A 21,389-nucleotide genomic window follows, 5' to 3' on the forward strand; every position below is an offset into this window, starting at 1 on the left:
CTTCAACTGCCATGATGCTGCACATGTGATCAGTTATGACAACAGCCATTTGATGTCCAGTTGAGAGTACATTTCGGGAATGTAACTGTTTTTTGAAACTGTTAAATTGATGGGTTTAGTTCTGCTATAAAGTAGGGCTGGGAGATTTTCTTAAAAAAAAAAAAAAAAAAAAAAAAAATCTTAATTCACGATTCGAATCGAGTTTTTTTTTTCCTTTGGAAACCGCGCCGGTCCTAAAGCGCTGCGGGCATGAGCTTTTAGGCAAGGCCGCGGCTTCGGCCTAGTCCGCAGCGTCCGGCCTCGCGGACTAGGCCGAAGTCGCGGCCTCGCCTAAAAACTCCTTGCCCGCAGCTCCTCAGGACCGGCGCGGTGTCAGCGCCGGTCCTGAGGCGCTGCGGGCATGAGTTTTTAGGCGAGGCAGCGGCTTCGGCCTAGTCCGCGGCGTCCGGTTGAAGCCGCGGCCTCGCCTAAAAAATCATGCCCGCAGCTCCTCAGGACGGGCGCGGTTAAAAAAAAAAAAAAATCTAAAAAAATCGATTTGCTTAGATTTTGAATCGACTTGACCTCTCAACTCGATTCAAGATTTAAATCGATTTTTTTCCCAGCCCTACTATAAAGTGATTGTTACCCCCCAAAAAAAAATCATGCTCCTGTCCATTTAAGGCACAAGTTATAGCATAGTGCTTTTGCCTAGTCAATTGCCTCTTTGTATCGCCTACAGTACCTGGTTGATTCTACCTGGTCCCCCCCCCCCCCCCAGTTAGCGGACCACATTTATCATGGCTGCTGAGCCATGAGATCGTGGTCAGGATAGGTGTCTCAGTCATTTAGCTTCTCTCCTGTGAGTCTCTGCAGCTCCCCACTCCCCTGTCAGCTCCGTAGTGTGTAGTGAGAACACAATCTCATGGCCCCTCCCCTATCCTCACAGCCCTGCCCCTATCCTCTTACAGCCCAGACCCTATCCTCTCCTCACAGCTCCGCCCCTCCCCACTCCTCCAGCCTTCATTTACTGATTATACTGTTTATCCAAAACAGGAGGGGAATCTCGGCCCCTCCCATTTGGTTCTTCTAGTTCGGGATACAGAGCAGAGAGAGGAGGTGACCACAAATGAACATATAGAAAAAAAAGGTATTTAGAAGTGATTAAAAAAAAAAAACAACAACAACACTGCACTGCCTAATGAACAAAACACATGGAGGCTAGTGTTTACAACCACTTTAAGTGCCACCTGTTACTGCAAAGCGGAGGTGAGAAGTCAAACGCTTGCTTTCATAGTTGCACATGCAAGAAAAAGTGAGAATTTTCAGCCAGGAATTACTCAAGACTGGCCTTGCGGGTTCAAAAATAACTTTTTTCACCCCCTGACACATAATTGGCCAGAGCTGCCCAGGGGAAGGGGCCAAAACTGGTGGCATGAAAAGAGCCCCCATAGACCACTTTCCTTTACTCCACAGTACTTTGTATTTGACGATACTGCTGTCCTCATTACACCTGCCGATTACGGTATTCACATAGTAGAGGCTCAGTGACCTGTTGCCTCCTCACCAATTAACACAATCATTTTTTGTATAGACTGAGCCCATACAGAGGCAGGCCTGGTCACTGGGACTACACAGCATTACATAATATAGAAATATGTCTCCATCCAGTTATGTAATCCATACAGTGACTAGCAGGCGGGCCCCGATGCGATCGTTACACCACAGAATGTAGATTTGGCCTGCGTTGTGTTTAACACACCAATCGGCACTTGTGTGAATAAACATTCTGGCTTCCTCCCAACGCTGAGCGCACCAATAGATTGATGTTTTAGGTTGGTGAATTGCAGGGTATCGGTTACACATCCCGCTCTCGGCACAGCGGTATAACGTTTCAGCCTTTACAGAAATGTTTTTCTTTTCACCCACTGACAAATCGAACGTTCTGCTTTGATACATTTTTCTGGCTCTACAGCAGACTTTTTTCACACATCAAATACCCTGGAGCCAAATAAAATCTTATTATAAATAAGACTCACCCGTTCCAGATCCATGATTCGGTCCTGCGAAAACAGAACACAAAGAGATTCACAAAGAGAAGGTGTTCGGATTTTACCAACATAGAAACAGCAACAGGCAGGTTCATTTATTACCATCCTGACATGGAATGATGAGACCGGTGTCTGGTGGGAACTCCGTGCTCCACATTTTCTTTTAAGGTGTGAAAATGCATGTGAAATGTGTTGGTGTGATGTGGTCATTGTGCCTGCTAACAAACGCATATCCATCTTTTTTTGGCAGTGCACTGCAACACGTTAGGCAGGTGAGTTGGGGTGCCATTTATCGCAGCAACACATTTAACATGCATTAATGCTGCACATTTACTGGTCTGTGCATGTACAACGTATTTCCCAAGTGAACACATTTCACACTAAGGAAATGCATTGTATGCGTATATACGGGTAAACGCCAATACACAGAAGTATTGGCTATTACATGATAATGGCTGCAAATATCCATTCTCTTGTATGGCAGGCACCTGCGGAATTTTATGCTGGACATTTGCAGTGTCTACCCATCTGTGGGCTGATTTTAGGAAAGGCACACCCCCTCCCCCTCCCCCCCCCCCCCCCCCCGATAGGTAGAGACTTTGAGCCGATTGTTGAATAGTTCAGCACGCTGCTAATCTATTACAACATTTTTTCATCGCTTCCCTGTAAAATAACCACACTCCTGGATCCATCATCACAATGGAATGATCTTTATTCCATGCAGTTGTTAATTGGTTATGTACAGTAGTTGTACTTTACCTTACATTTTATTTATGAATGTGGATTTTAAAATAAAGATCTTCAAGGTTTACAATAAAAATATATTTTTGTATAAACATTGTTTGGTTGTGCCTAAAAAGTCCAAACCGCTCTTCCAATTTTTTCTTCTCAATCTATTTATAGCATCCTCCCCAACACAAATCTCAGGCTGCTTTTATCTCAGTTGACAGAGAACTTGTCAGAAGTTATCAGACTGATAACAGAAGAAGGAGCAGGAGAAAGCCACAGGACTTAGTGCTTTGAAGAGAGATAAGGAAACATTGTAGGTATATGTGCCCAGCTCAAATTTCATGAATCGGGTTTACATCCACTTTAAGTAGTTCTAAAGGCAGGAGTTTCTTTACCTTAATGCATTCTATTCATTAGGGTAAAAACTCTGCATGCAGCTCTCTCAAGCCCCCCTCTACTTACCTGAGCCTGATCTCGATCTAGAGATGTGCATGAAAGCAGAGGATCCATCTGCTCTCTCCCTCCTCATTGGCTCAGAGACAGCAACTGGAACCATTGGCTCCTGCTGCTGTCAATCACAGCCAGTGACTAGGGGGCAGAGCCAAGTCTCGCGGTCTGTGTCAACAGATGCAGACAGCGAGGCTTAGGAGCGAGCATGCATGAGTGCTCCCATAGCAAGCAGCTTGCTATGGGGGCACTCAGCAGGGAGAGTCATGAGCGCCACCAGGGAAACCAAGAAGAGGATCAGGGCTGCGCTGTGCAAAACTATCTATTCTTTTGCCACGGGCAGCAGTATTTTGTGTGTACAAGGACTGCAGCATATGTGTGCAATGTTTATAGCAAAAAAGGCACAGGTTCTGTTTATCATCCATCCCCTTTATGTCAGTGCCACTTTTATGCACAATCTTGTCATACCATTTTCCATAGCGTGCCAAAGAGCTTTTATTTCTGAATTTTATCCCAGGGTGCCCCAGGCATTTTTAATTTTTTTTTACACCGTAATCATGCTCACATTTTGGCACATGGTTTTGCCTTCTGAGCTGTGAAGCCAAGGCAGATTATCCTTATGGGTATTGTTAACATTTACATATTTTTTTATGAAACAGTTTGATGAATATTCTTCAAAAGGAGTCTGAACATGGGAAGGTGGTTCTGCTTGCACACAAGACTACTCCATTTAGAAAATGCTCCTGCAGGAGACCGTTTTAACCCTTTGACATACACCTAAGTATGAGGGATAAACAATTTGGCAGTCAAAGAGTTAAAGGAATCGGCGTGTAGGAGGTGACACATTATGGTGGAGCAATGTCACTGTGCCCCCTCTGCTCTTCACACATGGACAGGAAGGACGGAGGTAATAAAAGGTGGTTCTAATGTCTGCCGTCTACAACATTTATAAAATGTAACATTCCGCCTCCTGTAATTTGCCTCCTAACTTCTCATTTTCTTCATTCTTTCCCGGGGTCACCACAACCCAGAAAATGGTCTGTGGGACACTCTGATCTCTGAGGAAGAAAGTGCGGAATCTTCTTCTGAGCAGAAGAAATACAATTATGTAAACATTCCAAATTACCATAGACCACAAAGACTTCAATATCCTGCTCTGCTGAATAGATTTCAGCATTTAACCATCTAGTTTTTTATTCTGTCTCTCAGGAACTCTATTGATAAGAACCCCTGTGCTGAGTTCCCGGGTCTGTACATCTGATGTGTCCATTATGGGGGGTTCCCACCATCCTTATGCTGAACTCCTGGGTCTCTACATCGGATATGCCCGTTATTTATTTATAGTAGTCACATAGCGCAGCCTTAAATAACTGTTACTAAACCCACAACGGTAAAATCAGTCTGTATATGCAGTAAAGCATGCTGGTTATACTTACCGTGGAACCTAATCCTGTATGCACAGATCTCACTGTCCCCTGCTAATTTCCTGATAACACAGAACCTATGGAGTCAGGCTACACATGCTCAGTTTGTTGTGTATTGCTAGAGAGGTTTTTTCTTGGGAGGGTGCATGTGATCAGCACAGGGCCAATCAGCCCTGTCCAGGCAGAGGGTCAGGGTACTTGCAGTTTCATAGGGCAGTCAGAAAAATCCTACAAGCTTAACCTGTGCTTGGCTGGACACTGATAGAAGTCACAAGACTGCTCTAACCGCTGATGAGAAAAGGGTATTTAGCAGTTTATATTTACTAAAATAATTGCATTTCCATGTTCTGTGTACTGTGTCAAACCAGATATAGTGCATGCAGGCTCCTGGGTTTAGTAACACTTTAAAGTAAAACTGTGCCCAGGCTGTGAACATTGTCATATTCCTAGCTAGTAGTAAAGGAGCTGAAAAGCAAGCCCTAAATAACCCCTGTAGCTGCAGGCATGTGAAGCAATTCATCCTCAAAATTCAAAGCAGCAGCTTCTTAGTTTTACTTTCACTTTCTCTCAACTGACTATCTCCCTCTTCTCCACCCTGTCAGCAGTGACGCAGCAGCTCAGGTCAATCTACCAGCGGGGACTTAGAGGCAAGAGGTTATACAAGGGAATAACCGTACACACAGGTAAGGATACATTACTATAACAGGTGGAGGGGTGGAGACTCTTACAGATTCCCACTTTAAAGTGGTTTTATAGAAAATAAAATTTGTTGTATGGAAACCTCTAGAGATTTACAAATCCTACTGGTAAAAACCCACTACTCTCCATCTGTAACTGAAATATCAAAATGATAAGAAAAAAAAAATCATCACCTGTAAAAGCCACATCTCATCGTCTCGTCTGCGCCCCTTTTCCATAAAGTCTACAAACAGAAGAGAGTCAAATAAAGTATTTCAACTGAATAATAATGCAAAACAAAAAACAAAAACTAATTCCTGCAACAGGTAAGGTGGAAGATTAACCACAGAGCCAGTGAACAGAGGATACTGTATTACAGTATCTGAAGTGTACATTTGATGGATTCTACTAATTTGTTTTTATTGCTCCATAAAAATGGCTCTACCTATAAAGAAATAGATACTATGCCCAATGCATGCACAAAAAACACCAGTCCGGTGTACAGCGCCCATCTCCAAACCATAACATTCCAGATGTAATATGCAGTATACGTGGCTTTGCTCTAATAAGTACAACTTATTTGATTCTTTTCAATCTCAGTCCGGCTTTCAAACAGTGACAAGAATGCTGTGATGGACTACAGGAGTCTTCTACTGACAGAAAACCATTCGGTACAATGTTGTTAGATGTGGATAATTGCAGATTGCCCTCTGCCTGTCAGACTGCAGAAAGGCTTTCTGTTGTGTACACAGATCAGGTCTACACAGCTTGATTTTTCCCTTGTAAAGCCGTTGGGCTGAATGACAGGAGATCAGTCAATTAATTCCTCATACACGCTAAACAGTGGAATTTCCACTGCCAGCTATTATTTTTAGGCAGCCGCAGTAGCTGCAGCAGCCTGAATACAATTCCACTACCGAACAGTGACAGCATCGGACTAGATGTAGTTCCTGTTCGGCTGAACATTTTCCACTGGCTTTGATTATTTGTAAATCATCTTTGAGCAATCTATGAGTGCCTTAAAACAGAACTGTACTCGTTCTTTCTCCAGTGCTGCAGCATCTCAGAGCTCCCCGCTGTCATCTTCGGCTAGATCAGCTTCTGGGTAATGATTGCCGTGATGACATCACTCCCAAGCATTATCAGGCAGCCTAGCTAGATCAGTGACCTCACTTTGCTTTGTTGCAGTTAACTAGTACAGCTTAGTCTAGGACCAGCCTTTCCAGTTGGGTAGCGAGGAGCAGCAGCACCTCTTCCAGACTGAGCTCTGCTATGCAAAAGACCACAGGAAGGTTTAAACACAGATCCAGGTACTTCTTTAAAGATGCATTTTTACATGAATATATAATGACAGAAAGGTATTTTATATGTGCTTGGATTCAGCTTTAAAGGGATATTAAAGGGTCACTTAAAAACAAAAGATAAACAAACAGTTTATACATACCTGCTTCCTACAGACCAAACAATAAACACTGATTTGGGTTATTTTCACCAAAGAAAATGTAGCAGAATACATTTTGAACTGATTTTATGAGGTATGGATTTAGTTTTGCATAGTTACGTTGGTCCAGATTGGACTGATGTAAGTATGCATATTACATACCTGGCTGATCTCTGTGGAAGTAGAGAATCACAGTAGTAGCCAATGCGGTCTTTCAGGTCCTGTGCTACACCATTCAGAGAACAATTTTTTCTCAGTGGATGCAAAGCATTCTCCGATTGAAAGAGGTGGAGAGATAGGATAGGTAAAATCAGGATCTCCATCTTCTCCAATCAGAGAATGCCTTGAGAAAAATGCCGTGTTTTCTGAATGGTGCCTGTGCCGAGCAAGCGACCCCTTGTGTTCACTATGCAGTAGGGCAACTGCTCAGCACAGGACCCAGAAGACAGCGAGAATCACTGTGGCAGCAGTGGCTCATATAGTGATTCTCCTCTTCCACAGGTATGTAACATGCATACTTATTATATTGGTCTAAGGTAGACCAATTTAACTTTGCACAAAAAGAAAACCTACATAGAGTTCAGCTTTTTAAACATAAACGTCCCCCTGGCAATATTTGTCTCCTGCACCGGCGTCTTTAAACATCCCATATGTGCCGTATATCTCTGCCAGGTATTCATGACCTGGTGGAGACCTGTGGCATGTCTGTGCACTGAAAGAGGCCAGACAAGGCTTGCAGAGACCTCTGTGTGCATGTGTGGGAAGTCTCATGGCACACCTGTGCCTCTGAGTAAATTTACCCGTCTTCCTGAGATGTGACTTGGCAATTCCAGGAGGCATCAGGACGTCCCTATGTAATTCTCACCTAGGTGGGGAAATCAGAAAGTGCTACGTTGCTGGTACTATTCTGTTCAAAAGTAATAAAATGTTTTCCCAATTCTGTAGGAGAGAAGAGGGAGGAAACGTAGATTCCAAATTATATTTTGAGTATAAAAACATTTTTGAACCCATTCAAGTTTGGTAAAGGTGCAAACTGAACTTTTTGTACACAATGTTGTGTTGTGAGGCTCTGCTGAAAGCTAGGTGATAATAATACCTATTTAGGGTTCCTTTGGACTCAGAAGCGCATCAAAAAATGTTTAAAACCCGCAATGTTGTGTTGTGATACTCAATAAAACACTCGCAATCAGAATGCATAGGTGCGACTTCCAGCTTGGTTTGTGTGAGAGCTATTTCAAGGAAACCCCCTGTGACTGTCTGTTGGCATACTTGCTCCCTACCTGTGCTGACTGTGGAGAAACTTGAGAGGTGGTGGGGTAATGGGACAGCCAATCTGAAAATTCTTCCCAAGTACTCCTTATATGCAATCTATGCTGCCAGATTAGAGTACACAGCTGTATATGTGTGAATATGATGAGATATTGTCAAATAAAAATGGGAGGACAGGAGTTCTAGACACAAAGCGGTGGTTCCTTTATACCATTGCAATGGTGATAGTTACAAGGAGACACGACCGTTTTTTAATTTTTTTTAAACAAGGTGCATGCAACTATAATACTGTGCATACAATCATAAGGTGGCCTGAGTGGTTGCGTATGCGGAGCAAATCAGCTCAGGTTCATACATTGCCAGAAGTGCAAAACATCCAACCACACAGCATAATCTATCCTGGAGCTCTCCAGCTGTTAAGAAACAAATCCCAGCATGTTCTTATAGGTCTATGGCAGCCTGAGAGCAGTGGGTGTAAAAAGACTCATGCAGAATACTATAGACATTCCAGCGGAGGACGTCTGAGTGTAAGATCGCTCTAAACTCCTGTGGCCCAAAGGCCACATTCTGCCCTTTGCAGGCCCCAGTAGTCGGTTGTGGGAGTGCTATCAATATTGATCTGTCATGAGGCTGTAATAGCAGTGATCTCCAGAAGTCTTGCGTAACATGTCCTCGGTCTCGATCTCTTACAGGATTTATACAGCCTGTGACCAACTCTTGTAGTAAGCAAACAGTCTCTGGCCATCTTCTCTAACATTACATATGTGGCCTCTTGATGTCGGGCCACAGTCAAAGCCCTCTCTAGACCTTGTGGGAGTGCTATTAATATTGATCTGTCATGAGGCTGTAATAGCAGTGATCTCCAGAAGTCTTGTGTAACATGTCCCCGGTCTCGATCTCTTACAGGATTTATACAGCCTGTGACCAACCCTTGTAGTAAGTAAACAGTCTCTGGCCATCTTCTCTAACATTACATATGTGGCCTCTTGATGTCAGGCCACAGTCGAAGCCCTCTCTAGACCTTGTAAGTTTATAACTACAGTGCCATGAAAAAGTATTCATACCCCTTGAAATTTTCCACATTTTGTCATGTTGCAACAGAAACATAAATGTATTTTATGTGGTAGGTAGACCAACACAAAGTGGCACATAATTGGAAAGTGGAAGGAAAATGATAAATGGTTTTCAAAATGTTTTACAAATAAATATGTCAAAAGTGTGGGGTACATTTGTATTCAGCCCCCCTGAGTCAATACTTTGTAGAACCACCTTCCGCTGAAATTATAGCTGCAAGTCTTTTTGGAGATGTCTCTACCAGCTTTGCACATCTAGAGAGTGACATTTTTTGCCCATTCTTCTTTGTAAAATAGCTCAAGCTCTGTCAGATTGGATGGAGAGCATCTGTGAACAGCAATTTTCAAGTCTTGCCACAGATTCTCGATTGAATTTAGGTCTGGACTTTGACAGGTTTTCTTCTAAGATTGCCCTGAATTTGGCTACATTCATCTTCCCATCAACTCTGACCAGCTTCCCTGTCCCTGCTGAAGAAAAGCATCCCCACAACATGATGCTGCCACCCCCATGTTTAATGGTGGGGATGGTGTGTTCAGAGTGATGTGCAGTGTTAGTTTTCCACCACAAATAGAGTTTTGCTTTTTGGCCAAAAAGTTCAATTTTGGTCTCATCTCACCAGAGCACCTTCTTCCACATGTTTACTGTGTCCCCCATATGGGTTCTCACAAACGGGACTTCTCATGGCTTTATTTAAAAAATTCCACTCTTCCATAAAGGCCAGATTTCTGGAGTGCACGATTAATAGTTGTCCTGTGGACAGATTCTCTCACCTGAGCTGTGGATCTCTGCAGCTTCTCCAGAGTTACCATGGGTCGCTTGGCTGCTTCTCTGATTAATGCTCTCCTTGCCCGGCCTGTCAGTTTTGTTGGACAGCCATGTCTTGGTAGGTTGGCAGTTGCCATACTCTTTGCATTTTCGGGTGATGTATTGAACACAGTGCTCTGTGGGATGTTCAAAGGTTGGGATATTTTTTTTTATAACTTGACCCTACCTTAAACTTCCCCACAACTTTATCCCTGACCTGTCTGATGTGTTCCTTGGCCTTCATGATGTCGTTTGTTCACTAATGTTCTCTAACAAACCTCTGAGGGCTTCACAAAACAGCTGTATTTATACGGAGATTAAATTACACACAGGTGGATCTATTTACTAATTTGTTGACTTCTGAAGGCAATTGGTTCCTCCAGATTTTAGTTAGGGGTATCAGCGTAAAGGGGCTGAATACAAATGCACACCACACTTTTCAGATATTTGTAAAAAAAAAAAAAAAAATGAAAACCATTTATCATTTTCCTTCCACTTCACAATTATATTCCACTTTGTGTTGGTCTATCACATAAAATCCCAATAATATACATTTACGTTTTTGGTTGTAACATGACAAAATGTGGAAAATTTCAAGGGGTGTGAATACTTTTTCAAGGCACTATACTGCGGTAGATAGTGGGGAGAGGTTGGACAAGCAAGGACAATCTGATTGCTATAAGGCACCAATGTCTGAAACCCCACATAAGAATTGTTAATTGGCCAAGGTTTGGAACGTTTCCAATTGCTATCCCCCCTAAGATAAGGGACTGAACTGGTGGTATTGGCGGATACTTTAAAGGCACAATGCAGTGAGAAAACACTGATTGTTGGGAGACACCACCAATCACAGGCCTGGCAAAATTCTCTTTTCAAATGCAAAAGCAATTGCGAGAAGTTACCTTTAAAGGCGTTAATTAAAATAAAGATTATTATTAACTGAAATGGGAAACCTTATGACTGGATTGTAACCTTGGGCACCACTTTAAATAAACTCAAATCTGATTATATGGGCAATATTACACCATCAGTATTTCACAGCACAGAATGTTTCAGTACAGGAGTTCATGCCTTGTATTGTGATATTATTAGTGTGGTGCGATTGTTCCCGCTTCAAAAACACACGGTGTTAATACACATTATGCTGCAGGCGGCATGGCTGTAAATGACCACCAAGGGGAATTAAAAGATTTTTTTTCCTCTGCAGAATTTAAACTGTACAATAAATCTATGGAAGGCCCCTTCGCTCCGTGACTTCCATCCAGGTCTAATCTGAGTCGGTGCGGGGACATTCTGCCTCCGATTTATCTGCATTAAATTGGCTCCAGTAAAATGAGTTTGTGCAGCCTTTGCTGGGAGCGCAGCACGCGGCCAGATATGGAAAGGAAATAATAAGCGCACAAACTGCAAGGCTTGGCACAAGTGTCACAGCAAGATATGGAGCAGGCGAAGGTTTATCTGCAAGTAAGGAAGGCTTGGCACACACTTTCACATCACCTACCAACCGGCTGCTTTGGAGCTGCGTGCTGCCATCATTTTGCCTTATGCAAAGGAATGTTCATTTGATTGCAAAATTGTCAAACAGGCAGTGGCAGAACCACTTGATGTTATTTACAAGACGAACGATTCCAAGCATCAGGCTAAAAGAAAAATCACAAATCTGTTACAATTCTGTCTCATGTCTGCAGACAATTTCCTATGAAAACCTGATTTTCCAATGCCAGTGAAACATTAATGAGCAAAACAGAGTTTATCCACAGAGATTAACGTGACACAATCCTGAAGGTTAATTATCTGATAAGGAAGCAGAACAGAGTATCAGGACCACAGGAATCACCATACTGATTCTCTCTGCCCCCATTTATCAACAAGCTGCCTTCACTAGCCCACAGCAAAATATGCAAACCTTCACCATCGAGCTGTCAACGCTTAGGAAAGCCTTGAGGACACATGGTGGCCAAGTGTCACATACAGCTCAGTGGATGAGTGGTGGCCAAGTGTCCTTATAGGTGGGTCAGATGATTAGTAGTGGCCATGTGTAGAGATGTAAAATTTCCGGAAATTTTGAAGCTCGGAAAAAAAACCTGTTTTTTTCTGTTTTTGGGGGGGAAAAACTGAGATTTTCGGAAAAATTGGAAAAAAATGCCACATTAGCACTTTTTTGTCTTTTTAAGATTGAAACTCATTCTGTTACTTTAGGAATATAAAATATGACTATGGACAATTTGACTTGGCATTAAATTATCACAACTAGCATATTAAAAATATAGTGCAGCCAAACAATTATCACAAACAGAATTTCCTTTTTATAATATTTATTTGTAACAAAGGGAGCAACAATCTCCTGAACTGCTTCCTAGTTTATGTGGAACAGCCAAAAAGCCTCCACAAAACAATTTTCAAAACCAAAAGTAACAATTTTTCATATTTCCTCTCCACAGTATTGAATAAAAATAAAAACCCCATTCTCATAAAAAGAATTGAAGATGGGGGAAGTGTTAAGAGAGTGGGACTAATTTTAAATGGACATTTAATCAGAATCATTTTCTGAGCTGAAATTGTCAGTATCCGTCTCTGCTTCTACAGCTACTCTTTTTTGTCCGTCATCACAATTAGGAACTTCTAAAAACGTAAGGTTTGACAAGACCGGTTCTTGTTACAATAGCAGCACAGCACTTCCTAAAGGAAGAAATGCATACTGTTCTTGCATTGGAGGGTTCAGTTTGTTACCTAGGACTTGCTTGTCCTCACTCAGTGCACAGAAATTAGAATAATCTGATATCATACATTTTTTTAGAAATGATTTGGAAAATATTTAATTCACCATGTTAAAATAAAATATTCCACAATTTTTTTTTCTTTTTTAAATTTTTCCAATTTTTTGGAAAAAAAAAACAAAAAAGCCTTCAGGGAAAAAAAACGTTTTTTTGTCCCGAATGTTTCCGTTTTTTTTTTCGGGCCTTCACATCTCTAGCCATGTGTCAGTAAAGACAGATAAGGAGTTTAAATGGTGAGTGGTGGCTGTGTCTGGAGATCTTAGGGGAGGAGTGGGGTCCATATGTTGATATAGATGGCACAGTAGATGGTCGCTTATTATTGGAGGGAGCTCAGAGCATGGATGAGCGTTGGCTGTATGTCATAAGGAGCTGCGAGGATGAGCGATGGCCATGTGTCACTTTTAGATGGCTTACAGAAGTGTTGGTGGCTGCATGTCATTATATACAGCTCAGAGTAGGAGTGATGGTCTATTGTCTTTATAGATGGCTCAGAAGAGGAGTAGCGGTCACTTGTCATCTTAAGGGAGCTCAGAGGAGTAGTAGTGACCGCTTGTCACTAAAAGGAAGCTCAAAGAATTAGAGTAGTGACCTCAAGTTTTTATTGACAGCTAAAAAGGAGCAATGGTGGTTGTGTGTCTTTATAGACAGCTCAGAAGTGGAGGGGTGGTCACGTGTCCTAGACAAGACACGTGGAGCCAGCATGTCATTAAAGGGGGGTGCTCAGAGAAGTGGTGGCCGCATGACATAGGGTGCTCAGAGGAGTGGTGGCCGCATGTCATTAAAGGGTGCTCAGAGGAGGAGTTGTGACTGCATGTCATTATGGGGTGCTCAGAGGAGGAGTGGTGACCACATTATAGGGTGCTCAGAAGAGTGGTGGCCACATTTTTAGACAGCTCCTATTCACAAGGACATCCATTCCTTTTCACCACAGAAAAGAAAAGTGCTGTGCTTCGGGGTAACAGGATCTTCATTTGAGATCACAGGCCTCGTACACATGAATAATTTACTTTTCAAGGTCTGAACAAATATTTTTAGATAAATATCACACTTTTCAGTGGAGGAGGATACAGCCGCAGGTATGTGGAAATTTCCATATATGTACTGAAGTTTGTGAAGGATTTAGAGCGCAAATATCAGATGGCAGAGGAGGAAACCTCTAACTCGACGGGGAGACCAGAGGTAGAAACTCAGGGAGGAGAGACTTGTTATCACAAATAAAGACATTTTTATATACAGCTCACTGTATGCTACCAGAGACCAAGTTATATCATATCAATAGGTACTGTGCTGCCAAGTGAAGATTAGGCAGTCATGTATGGTGGGGAGAGACAGGCTGTGGTGTGAAATAAGATACCCAATAAAGAACTTTATCTTAGACATTTTCTGTATACAAGTTCATTACAATGTGACCCGGAATCTCACTATTCTCCACCGCTCTCCTCAATGACTCCCACTCATCAACTCCTCTGATCCCCCATAATTCTTACATATTGTTGACCTCCAGCTCACTTTCTCCACACCTCCCAGACTTTGCTGCATTTTATCGATTTGTATCTCTCCTCATCTCTTTTCCAAAGAACAGAAAAACATGGAAAGGGGAGCAGTTTGCAAAATACCACCAGAAATAGTAGGATAATATATTTTATAAGAATACTTCTAAAACAAAATGAAAAAACACTGCTTGTTCAAATGGAAGAAGGACTAACTTCTGAGCTGCTGCAGAAGACAGCAATAGGATTCAGCTTAAACTGGCCACAATAGTAGCGAAACTGACAATAGCATAACCAGCTAGACTTTCTATCAGCCCATTCCAAGTCATTGTAGAACTCACAGACCAAAAGCTGCAGTGCCAGCCAAGCTTGGGATTCAGCAAATATCAGAACACAGACAGTATAGACGGAATGTAGCTAGAAGTAGTAGTCTTTAGTACTACCGAGTCCATGACCCTGAAAAAGCACGTAGCACATAAAAGCCAAGGTAAATTCAGATCTACTTTTTTGGGGGAGTTAATCAAAGTACTGAAAGCAAAGATCACCTAGGCAACTAGCATTCTCAGAAGAGGTGATCACTGGCAGCCTCCATATACCTTTCGTGACCAGCACACTTTATATGCCTGCATTCGTGTCCATCTCCCCAGGGCCAAAACATTAAAGCGGTCTTCATCCCCCAGGTCATCTACGGCTCTTCATGGCCGTTGCCCTCCACAGTATGAAACCACACTGTTTTTTTTTTACACTTTGGGTTTGGCTCCACCCGTCGCCATTCTCATCTGGACAAGAATGACATATCCCTGCTGCCTCAGCCCACTGGGATTCCACATCATATATCCCAGAAGGCTGCAGGAGTAGGGAATAAAGCTGGCCACAGGCTGTTTGAATCATGTATGGTTCAGGCTGAATGTACCCAAGTTGATAGATTGATCAACTTAGGTACAGGCAGCCTGCCAGATTTTACAAGCAATTATTGCTAACAGCTGTCATAGCTGCTAGCAATAAACACTGTGTTCTCCTGGCAGGGACAGTTTCTTCCACCCCCGGCTGCGAGAAAACAATGGCTCGGCGGGAGGGATTCCAACCATCAACACTGTGGTTGCAGGAAAGAAGTTTGCTCCATCTATGGCCGGCCTAACTTTAGGCAGAGCTGTGGTAGTCATCAGAGGCTGGCTGCCTGAAAACTGAAGAGGCAACTGGGTTCCTATAACTGAACAGGACCAAGATGGTGGTGCGGGACCCAGGCTGCTACTCCAAATCAGTGTTGGCAGCAGGACAATGCTGGATCCGCTGGGCAGGTGAGTATCTGACTCCAGGACAATGCAACATGACAGGTAAGTGGAGCCAAAAAAAAAAAAACAAAGGACCGATTGAATCTGCAAATCTGCAATAGACTTTTTGATAGGAAAACTGATAACAAATATACAGGTTGAAGTAGTATAAGTATACCTAAAGCTGGTCATAGATGGATAGAATTTTGAACAAAAATTCTGTGCAAAAGTCTTATAAAAATTCGTACAAACATTCTCAGAACATTTAAATGTCGTGTGAAAGATTTTGCTTGCTTTTAACATTTGATTTTGGAACGAATGCACTTTTTACCAAAGGAAAACTAAATACACTCTTCGAAATTTGTTCAAGAAAAAAATTTCCATCCTGTTCCTTTTCTCATTACTACAGTCAAAACGAACATTAATTTGACCCACTAATGACTAAAAAACTAATTTTCTTTGAACATTCTTTTCCTAAGAATTTTTGTTCAAAATTCTACACATCTATGGCCAGCTAAAGGCATCTCAAACACATAAATGGTAATGCTTACCCATTGCCACAGGCCATTTATCTGAAAATGTGAACGTATACAAATATGTTTTTAGTCACTTTGAGCAGTCACGTGACTGCTCTTGTATCCCTGCCTCTGAGGGCTGTGGGCACAGTCACATAACAATGCACAGCGCAAGGCACCAACATCACATTTCTGGAGCTCTTTAGTTCCATGGGGACAAAAACAACTGCCCCCAGGCTGTAGGCAGGGATACAGGGTAGATTGACATCCCTCGACACTCCTTGCCTACAGCCCTGTGCAATGTCCATAACAGAAGCCACTCAGTCCCCAGATAGGGGCAGGTTGGGAGGTGAGGCAGACTACTAGAACGTATAGGATGCTGTATGCACATACGACGGGGGGGGTGGCTTGACAACAATAGACCAGGAACTACCATGGGTCTAACGTTGTCATCATCAGGGAGCAAGTAGAAGCTGTTGGCAGGATCACCAGGTAACTGGGAAATAAGACAAGTTCATTAGAATAATAGGGATTCATTATTGCTAAAAAGTATCTATATTGGTAAAAATTTAACACTAAACTACAGAAAAAGTTAAAACTCCCTCCTTGTGGTGTTGAACTGCAAGTGTCGACTGCCCGTTTATGTCTAGGGAATTTTTCAAAAGCATTTCTTCCCCCACCTGATGCAGGCTTCTCCGTGTCATTGGAATTTACTCTGCAGCCTCTTCTGCCTTCTTCTAAGGTCCTCTACCGCCATCAAGACCAGTGCAGGGTTCATAGCTCAGGACTGAATGTGAACCCATCAGGGAACAGCCCACTGCTGGCAGCATAGGGGAGCGCCGTCTACCAGGGTAAGCTGAGAATTGGGTAAGTGAAATGCTTTTACCATCTACTAGACAGAAACAAGCATTTAACCCTTACAGTGCATGGGAGGACTTGTAGTTTTACTGGGGTTAGGCTTTAACCACATGCGGACTGCTCTGCGCCGGATCACGTACCTAGTACGTGATTCGACAGGTACCGCGGGCTCCATGTCCACCGGCACCCGCTGATCATTAGACAGAGAGTCAGAACAGCGATCTGCCTATGTAAACAAGGCAGATTGCCATTCTGTTAGAGAAGGCATTAACCCCGTGTTCCTGCAAAGCAGAGACATGGATCATCCATGCCTTCCCCTAGTAAAAGCACCCCCCACACAGTGCACAAACACCAGCTAGGCACACAGTTAACCCTCTGATTGCCCCTGATGTTTAACCCCTTCCCAGCCATTAGTACAGTGACCATGGATATTTTTAGCATTGATCACTGTATTAGCGTCAGTGGCTCGACTATGCGCCACAATATCGCATTCCCACTATAAGTCGCTGATCGCCATTAATAGTAAAAAAAAAATATCCCATAGTTTGTAGACGCTAGAACGTTTGCACAAACCAGTCGATATACACTTATTGGGATTTTTTTTTTACCAAAAATATGTAGCAGAATACATTTTGGCCTAAATTGATAAAGAAATTTGATTTTTTTAAATTTTTTTATTGTATATGTTTTATAGCAGAAAGTTTGTTTGTTTATAGCGCAAAAAATAAAAACCGCGGTGGTGATCAAATACTACCAAAAGAAAGCTCTATTTGTGGGGAAAAAAGGATATGCATCTTGTTTGGATACAGCATCGCACGATCACGCAATTGTGAGTTAAAGTAACGCAGTGCCGTATCGCAAAAAATGGCCTGGTCATGAAGGGGGTAAAATCTTCCGGAGGTCAAGTGGTTAATATGGGTTTACTAACACTTTAAGCGGAGATAAAATATACAAGGTCAACAAAGACAAAATCTGCTGATGCTCAGCACTGTGTGCAATGAAAAATAGGATTTTTTCCTCATAATTACCTGTAAAATCCTTTTCTTTGAGTACATCACGGGACACAGAGTGAGGCTATTTATTACTATACACCATCTCCAGGTGAATGGACACTGATAGACCAAAGGTCTTTAGACAGGAAGTGATCCCCTATATAAAACACCTCTTACAGGAAGTACTTCAGTTTTGTAGCAAGCACTGAATCCCACAAAAAGAGGGGAGGGACCTCTGTGTCCCGTGATGTACAAAAAAAAAAAAAAATTTTGCAGATAAGTATGACGAAAAAATCCTATTTTCTTTTTCATACATCATGGGACACAGAGTGAGGCTATTATTCATTATGTACTGGGACATCCCAGAGCAATAGCCTTGAGGGGAGGGAGGCACCCTGCCAAACAATAGCCATCAGACCTTATACGGCAGAAGGCAGTACATTGCGGTCGAAAGCAGAATCCTCAGCTGCTCGAACATACACTTGATAAAATTTTGTAAACGTATGCACTGAAGACCAGGTAGCAGTCTTACAAATCTGAGCCACAGATAACTGATGACGAAAAGCCCAGGCGGTTCCTAAACCCCTGGCAGAATGAGCTCTCATCCTGAAGGGAGGAGCTTTACGTTATAGATTGTAGGCCTGAATGACCAACTGACGGACCCAATGGGCAATGGAAGTCTTGGAAGCTGCCTGGCCTTTCTTGGGTCCTTCTGGTAAAACAAAAAAGGAGTCTGATCCCCAGATCTCCGCAGATCTAGACAAATAAACTGACTGCTCGCACTACATCTAAGGAGTGCAGTCGTCGCTCTTCCGCCAAACTAGGCTGAGAGAAAAAAGAAGGCAAAACAATGTCCTGATTCAAAATGAAAGGCTGACACCACTTTTGGCAAAAAGGATGGAACAGGTCGTAACACAACCCTGTCGTGGTGAAGGATCAAGTATGGTTCCCTGCATAAAAGGGCCGCCAACTTCGAAACCCTTCTAGCCAAGGTGATGGCCATCAGGAAGGCTAGCCTACGTGACAGCAAGACTAATGGAATTTCCTTGATAGGCTCAATCGGTTGTTTCTGTAACACAGACAGTACCAAGTTTAAGTTCCAAGGATACATAGGTGACCTAATGGGGGGAAGCCAATGAATTACCCCCTGCATAAAGGTTTGGATCAGTGAATGGGAGGTTAAGGGCCTTTGGAAGAATACTGACAAGGCCGAAATCTGACCCCTGATTGTACTCAAAGCCAATCTGATTTTCACAGCCGACTGTAGAAAAGAGAATTCTCCCAAACACTTATTTCCGAGGATGCCATTTTCTGGCTTCACACCAAGCAATATAGGCTTTCCAGATCCTATAATAGATCTTCCTAGTGACTGCTTTTCTGGCATTCACTAGGGTAGACACCACCAGTTCTGCGATGCCACAATCCTTTAACGCCCTGGCTTCAATAGCCATGCTGTCAAATTTAGAGACTGTAAATTGGGGTGAAATTTAGGACCTTGAGACAGTAGATCGGGGTGGCGTGGAAGCGTCCATGGCCCATCTATTGCCAATCTCATGATCTCTAGGAACTAGGGCCTCCTGGGCCAAGCTGGTGCCACCAAGGTGGCTGGAACCTCCTCTCTCCGAATCCTGTGCAACAAATGTGGAAGGAGAGTGATCGAGGGGGAAAGCATAGACCAGGGAGAACTGGTTCAATGGAACTACCAGAGCATCTGCTCAGATTGCCAGGGGATCCCTTGTTCAGGACACAAACTGCTGTAGCTTGTTGTTGAACCTGGATGCCAATAGATCGACCTCTGGCCATCCCCAATGCTGGTAGATTTCCGAAACATGTTCGGTGTATGAACCGTTCACCCCGGCAGATCTGCTGGTGGCTGAGATAATCTGCCCTCAAGTTCTCTACTCCCGGGATATAAACCTCTGATAAAACCGGCACATATCCTTCTGCCCAGGTTAATATGTGGTTCACCTCCTCCTGAGTTGAACTGCTCTTGGTACCACCCTGGTGGTCTATATAGGCCACTGCAGTGGCATTGTTGAACTGAACCCTGATGGGGCAGTCCTGAAGCTCCACCGTCCAGGACCGTAGGGCTTGACGTACAGCCTGTAACTCTAGGATGTTGATGGGCAGGCTCTGCCCCTGATCATCTCCCCTGAGCCCCTCTAGGGTCGCTCCCCAGCCCAAGAGACTGTCATCTGTGATCAGTACTCTCCAATACACCGGGAGGCAGGATCTTCCTATTTGCAGGATCCCATCCTGCAACCACCAGCTTAGGCTTAAGCGTGCCCAGGGAGATAAGGACATGGAGTAATCCAGGGCTTGTGCTCTCCTGTTCCAAGCCGACAAGATGTTTTGTTGTATAGGCCTGGAATGGAATTGAGCATAGGGAACTGCCTCGAAGGAGGACACCATTCTTCCCAGAAGACTCATACAGAGCCGAATGGAGGGTTGCCTGGTGCCCCTTACCTGACGCACCTGATTCTTTAGGGCACAGATCTTTACGGGTGGCAGAAACACTTTTGCCTGGACCGTATCCAGGATCAGACCTAGATACTTGAGACTGAGCTGGTCTCACGGCTGACTTATGACCCAGCTCGGGTTTTCTAAATACCACACTGTGCAGGCTACACTATGTTCCAGGGCCTGTAGTGAGTGATCTCTGAGCAGGAGGTCATTCAAGTATCCTAGCACCAAGATCCCCTGGGCCCTTAAAAGACCCAATACAGGTGCTAGGATCTTTATAAACAACTGAGATGCTGTGGCAAGCCCGAAGGGCAGTGCCACAAACTTGAAATGACGTTCCTCTACCGTAAATCGTAGGAACCTCTGATGAGGCTGAAAAATACGCGTCCTTGATAGCAATGGAGGATAAGAACTCTCCCATCTGGAGCGAGGCTACTACCGAGCAGACTGACTCCATCCTGAAGGATTGGATTAACAGATGTTGGTTCAGGGATCTTAGGTCTAAGATGGGCCTGATGTCCCCATTTGGTTTTAGAACTGTGAACAGGTTTGAATAAACCCCTGTGCCTCTTTGGGACACTGGAACCTGTATGATCACTCCCTGATGCACCAACTGCTCTAGTGGTTGAAACAATAGGTTTCTTTTTGGAGGATCCGCAGGAATGTTAGATCTTAGAAACCCCCGAGGAGGAAACCTTATTCCAGCTTGTAACCACAGGATACTGTTGAGGTGACCCACTTGTCCTGCACCACTGTTTTCCAAATGTCCGCAAATTGGAACAACCTTCCCCCCCACCCGCTAGAGTGGGGGCGCCCCCCCAAAAGGAGGGGTTGGTGCCAGGCTTAGAAGAGTTCTGGACCCAGTGTTTTTTCTGGCCCTGGGGCTTGCCCCTGGCTGTAGTGCCATGTTGGCGGGGGCACTGCCTTGGTGCTGAAATACCTGAGGAAGTCCCCAAGGTTTTAAAGGAGGGACGTCTGGTCCTTCTCTTTACGGAAATCTTTTAGATGTATTTGTTCAGATCATCACCAAACAAATGTTCCCCTTCCATGGGGAACCTGCCAATAACCTCTTACAGGGAAGCTCGACTGACCAGTTCTTAAGCCACACAAGTCTGCGCATGTGTACA

The 21,389-nt window shown here is 43.5% G+C and overlaps 1 protein-coding gene across 7 annotated transcripts in view; it reads right to left on the reverse strand.

The window, feature by feature from the left end:
• The window catches only part of CEP128 (centrosomal protein 128), a 361,449-nt gene that overhangs the window by 43,876 nt on the left and 296,184 nt on the right, over window positions 1-21,389 (reverse strand). For all 7 annotated transcript variants that reach the window (XM_073610796.1, XM_073610792.1, XM_073610795.1 and 4 more), the window contains 2 exons: window positions 5,503-5,552; window positions 2,019-2,042 (listed from right to left, as the gene is read on the reverse strand). In XM_073610796.1, the coding sequence (XP_073466897.1) occupies window positions 2,019-2,042; window positions 5,503-5,552 (74 nt within the window). The remainder of the gene's footprint in view (window positions 1-2,018; window positions 2,043-5,502; window positions 5,553-21,389) is intronic.

Source organism: Aquarana catesbeiana, linkage group LG13 (assembly GCF_042186555.1).
Source record: "Aquarana catesbeiana isolate 2022-GZ linkage group LG13, ASM4218655v1, whole genome shotgun sequence".
NCBI classification, from domain to species: Eukaryota; Metazoa; Chordata; class Amphibia; order Anura; family Ranidae; genus Aquarana; species Aquarana catesbeiana.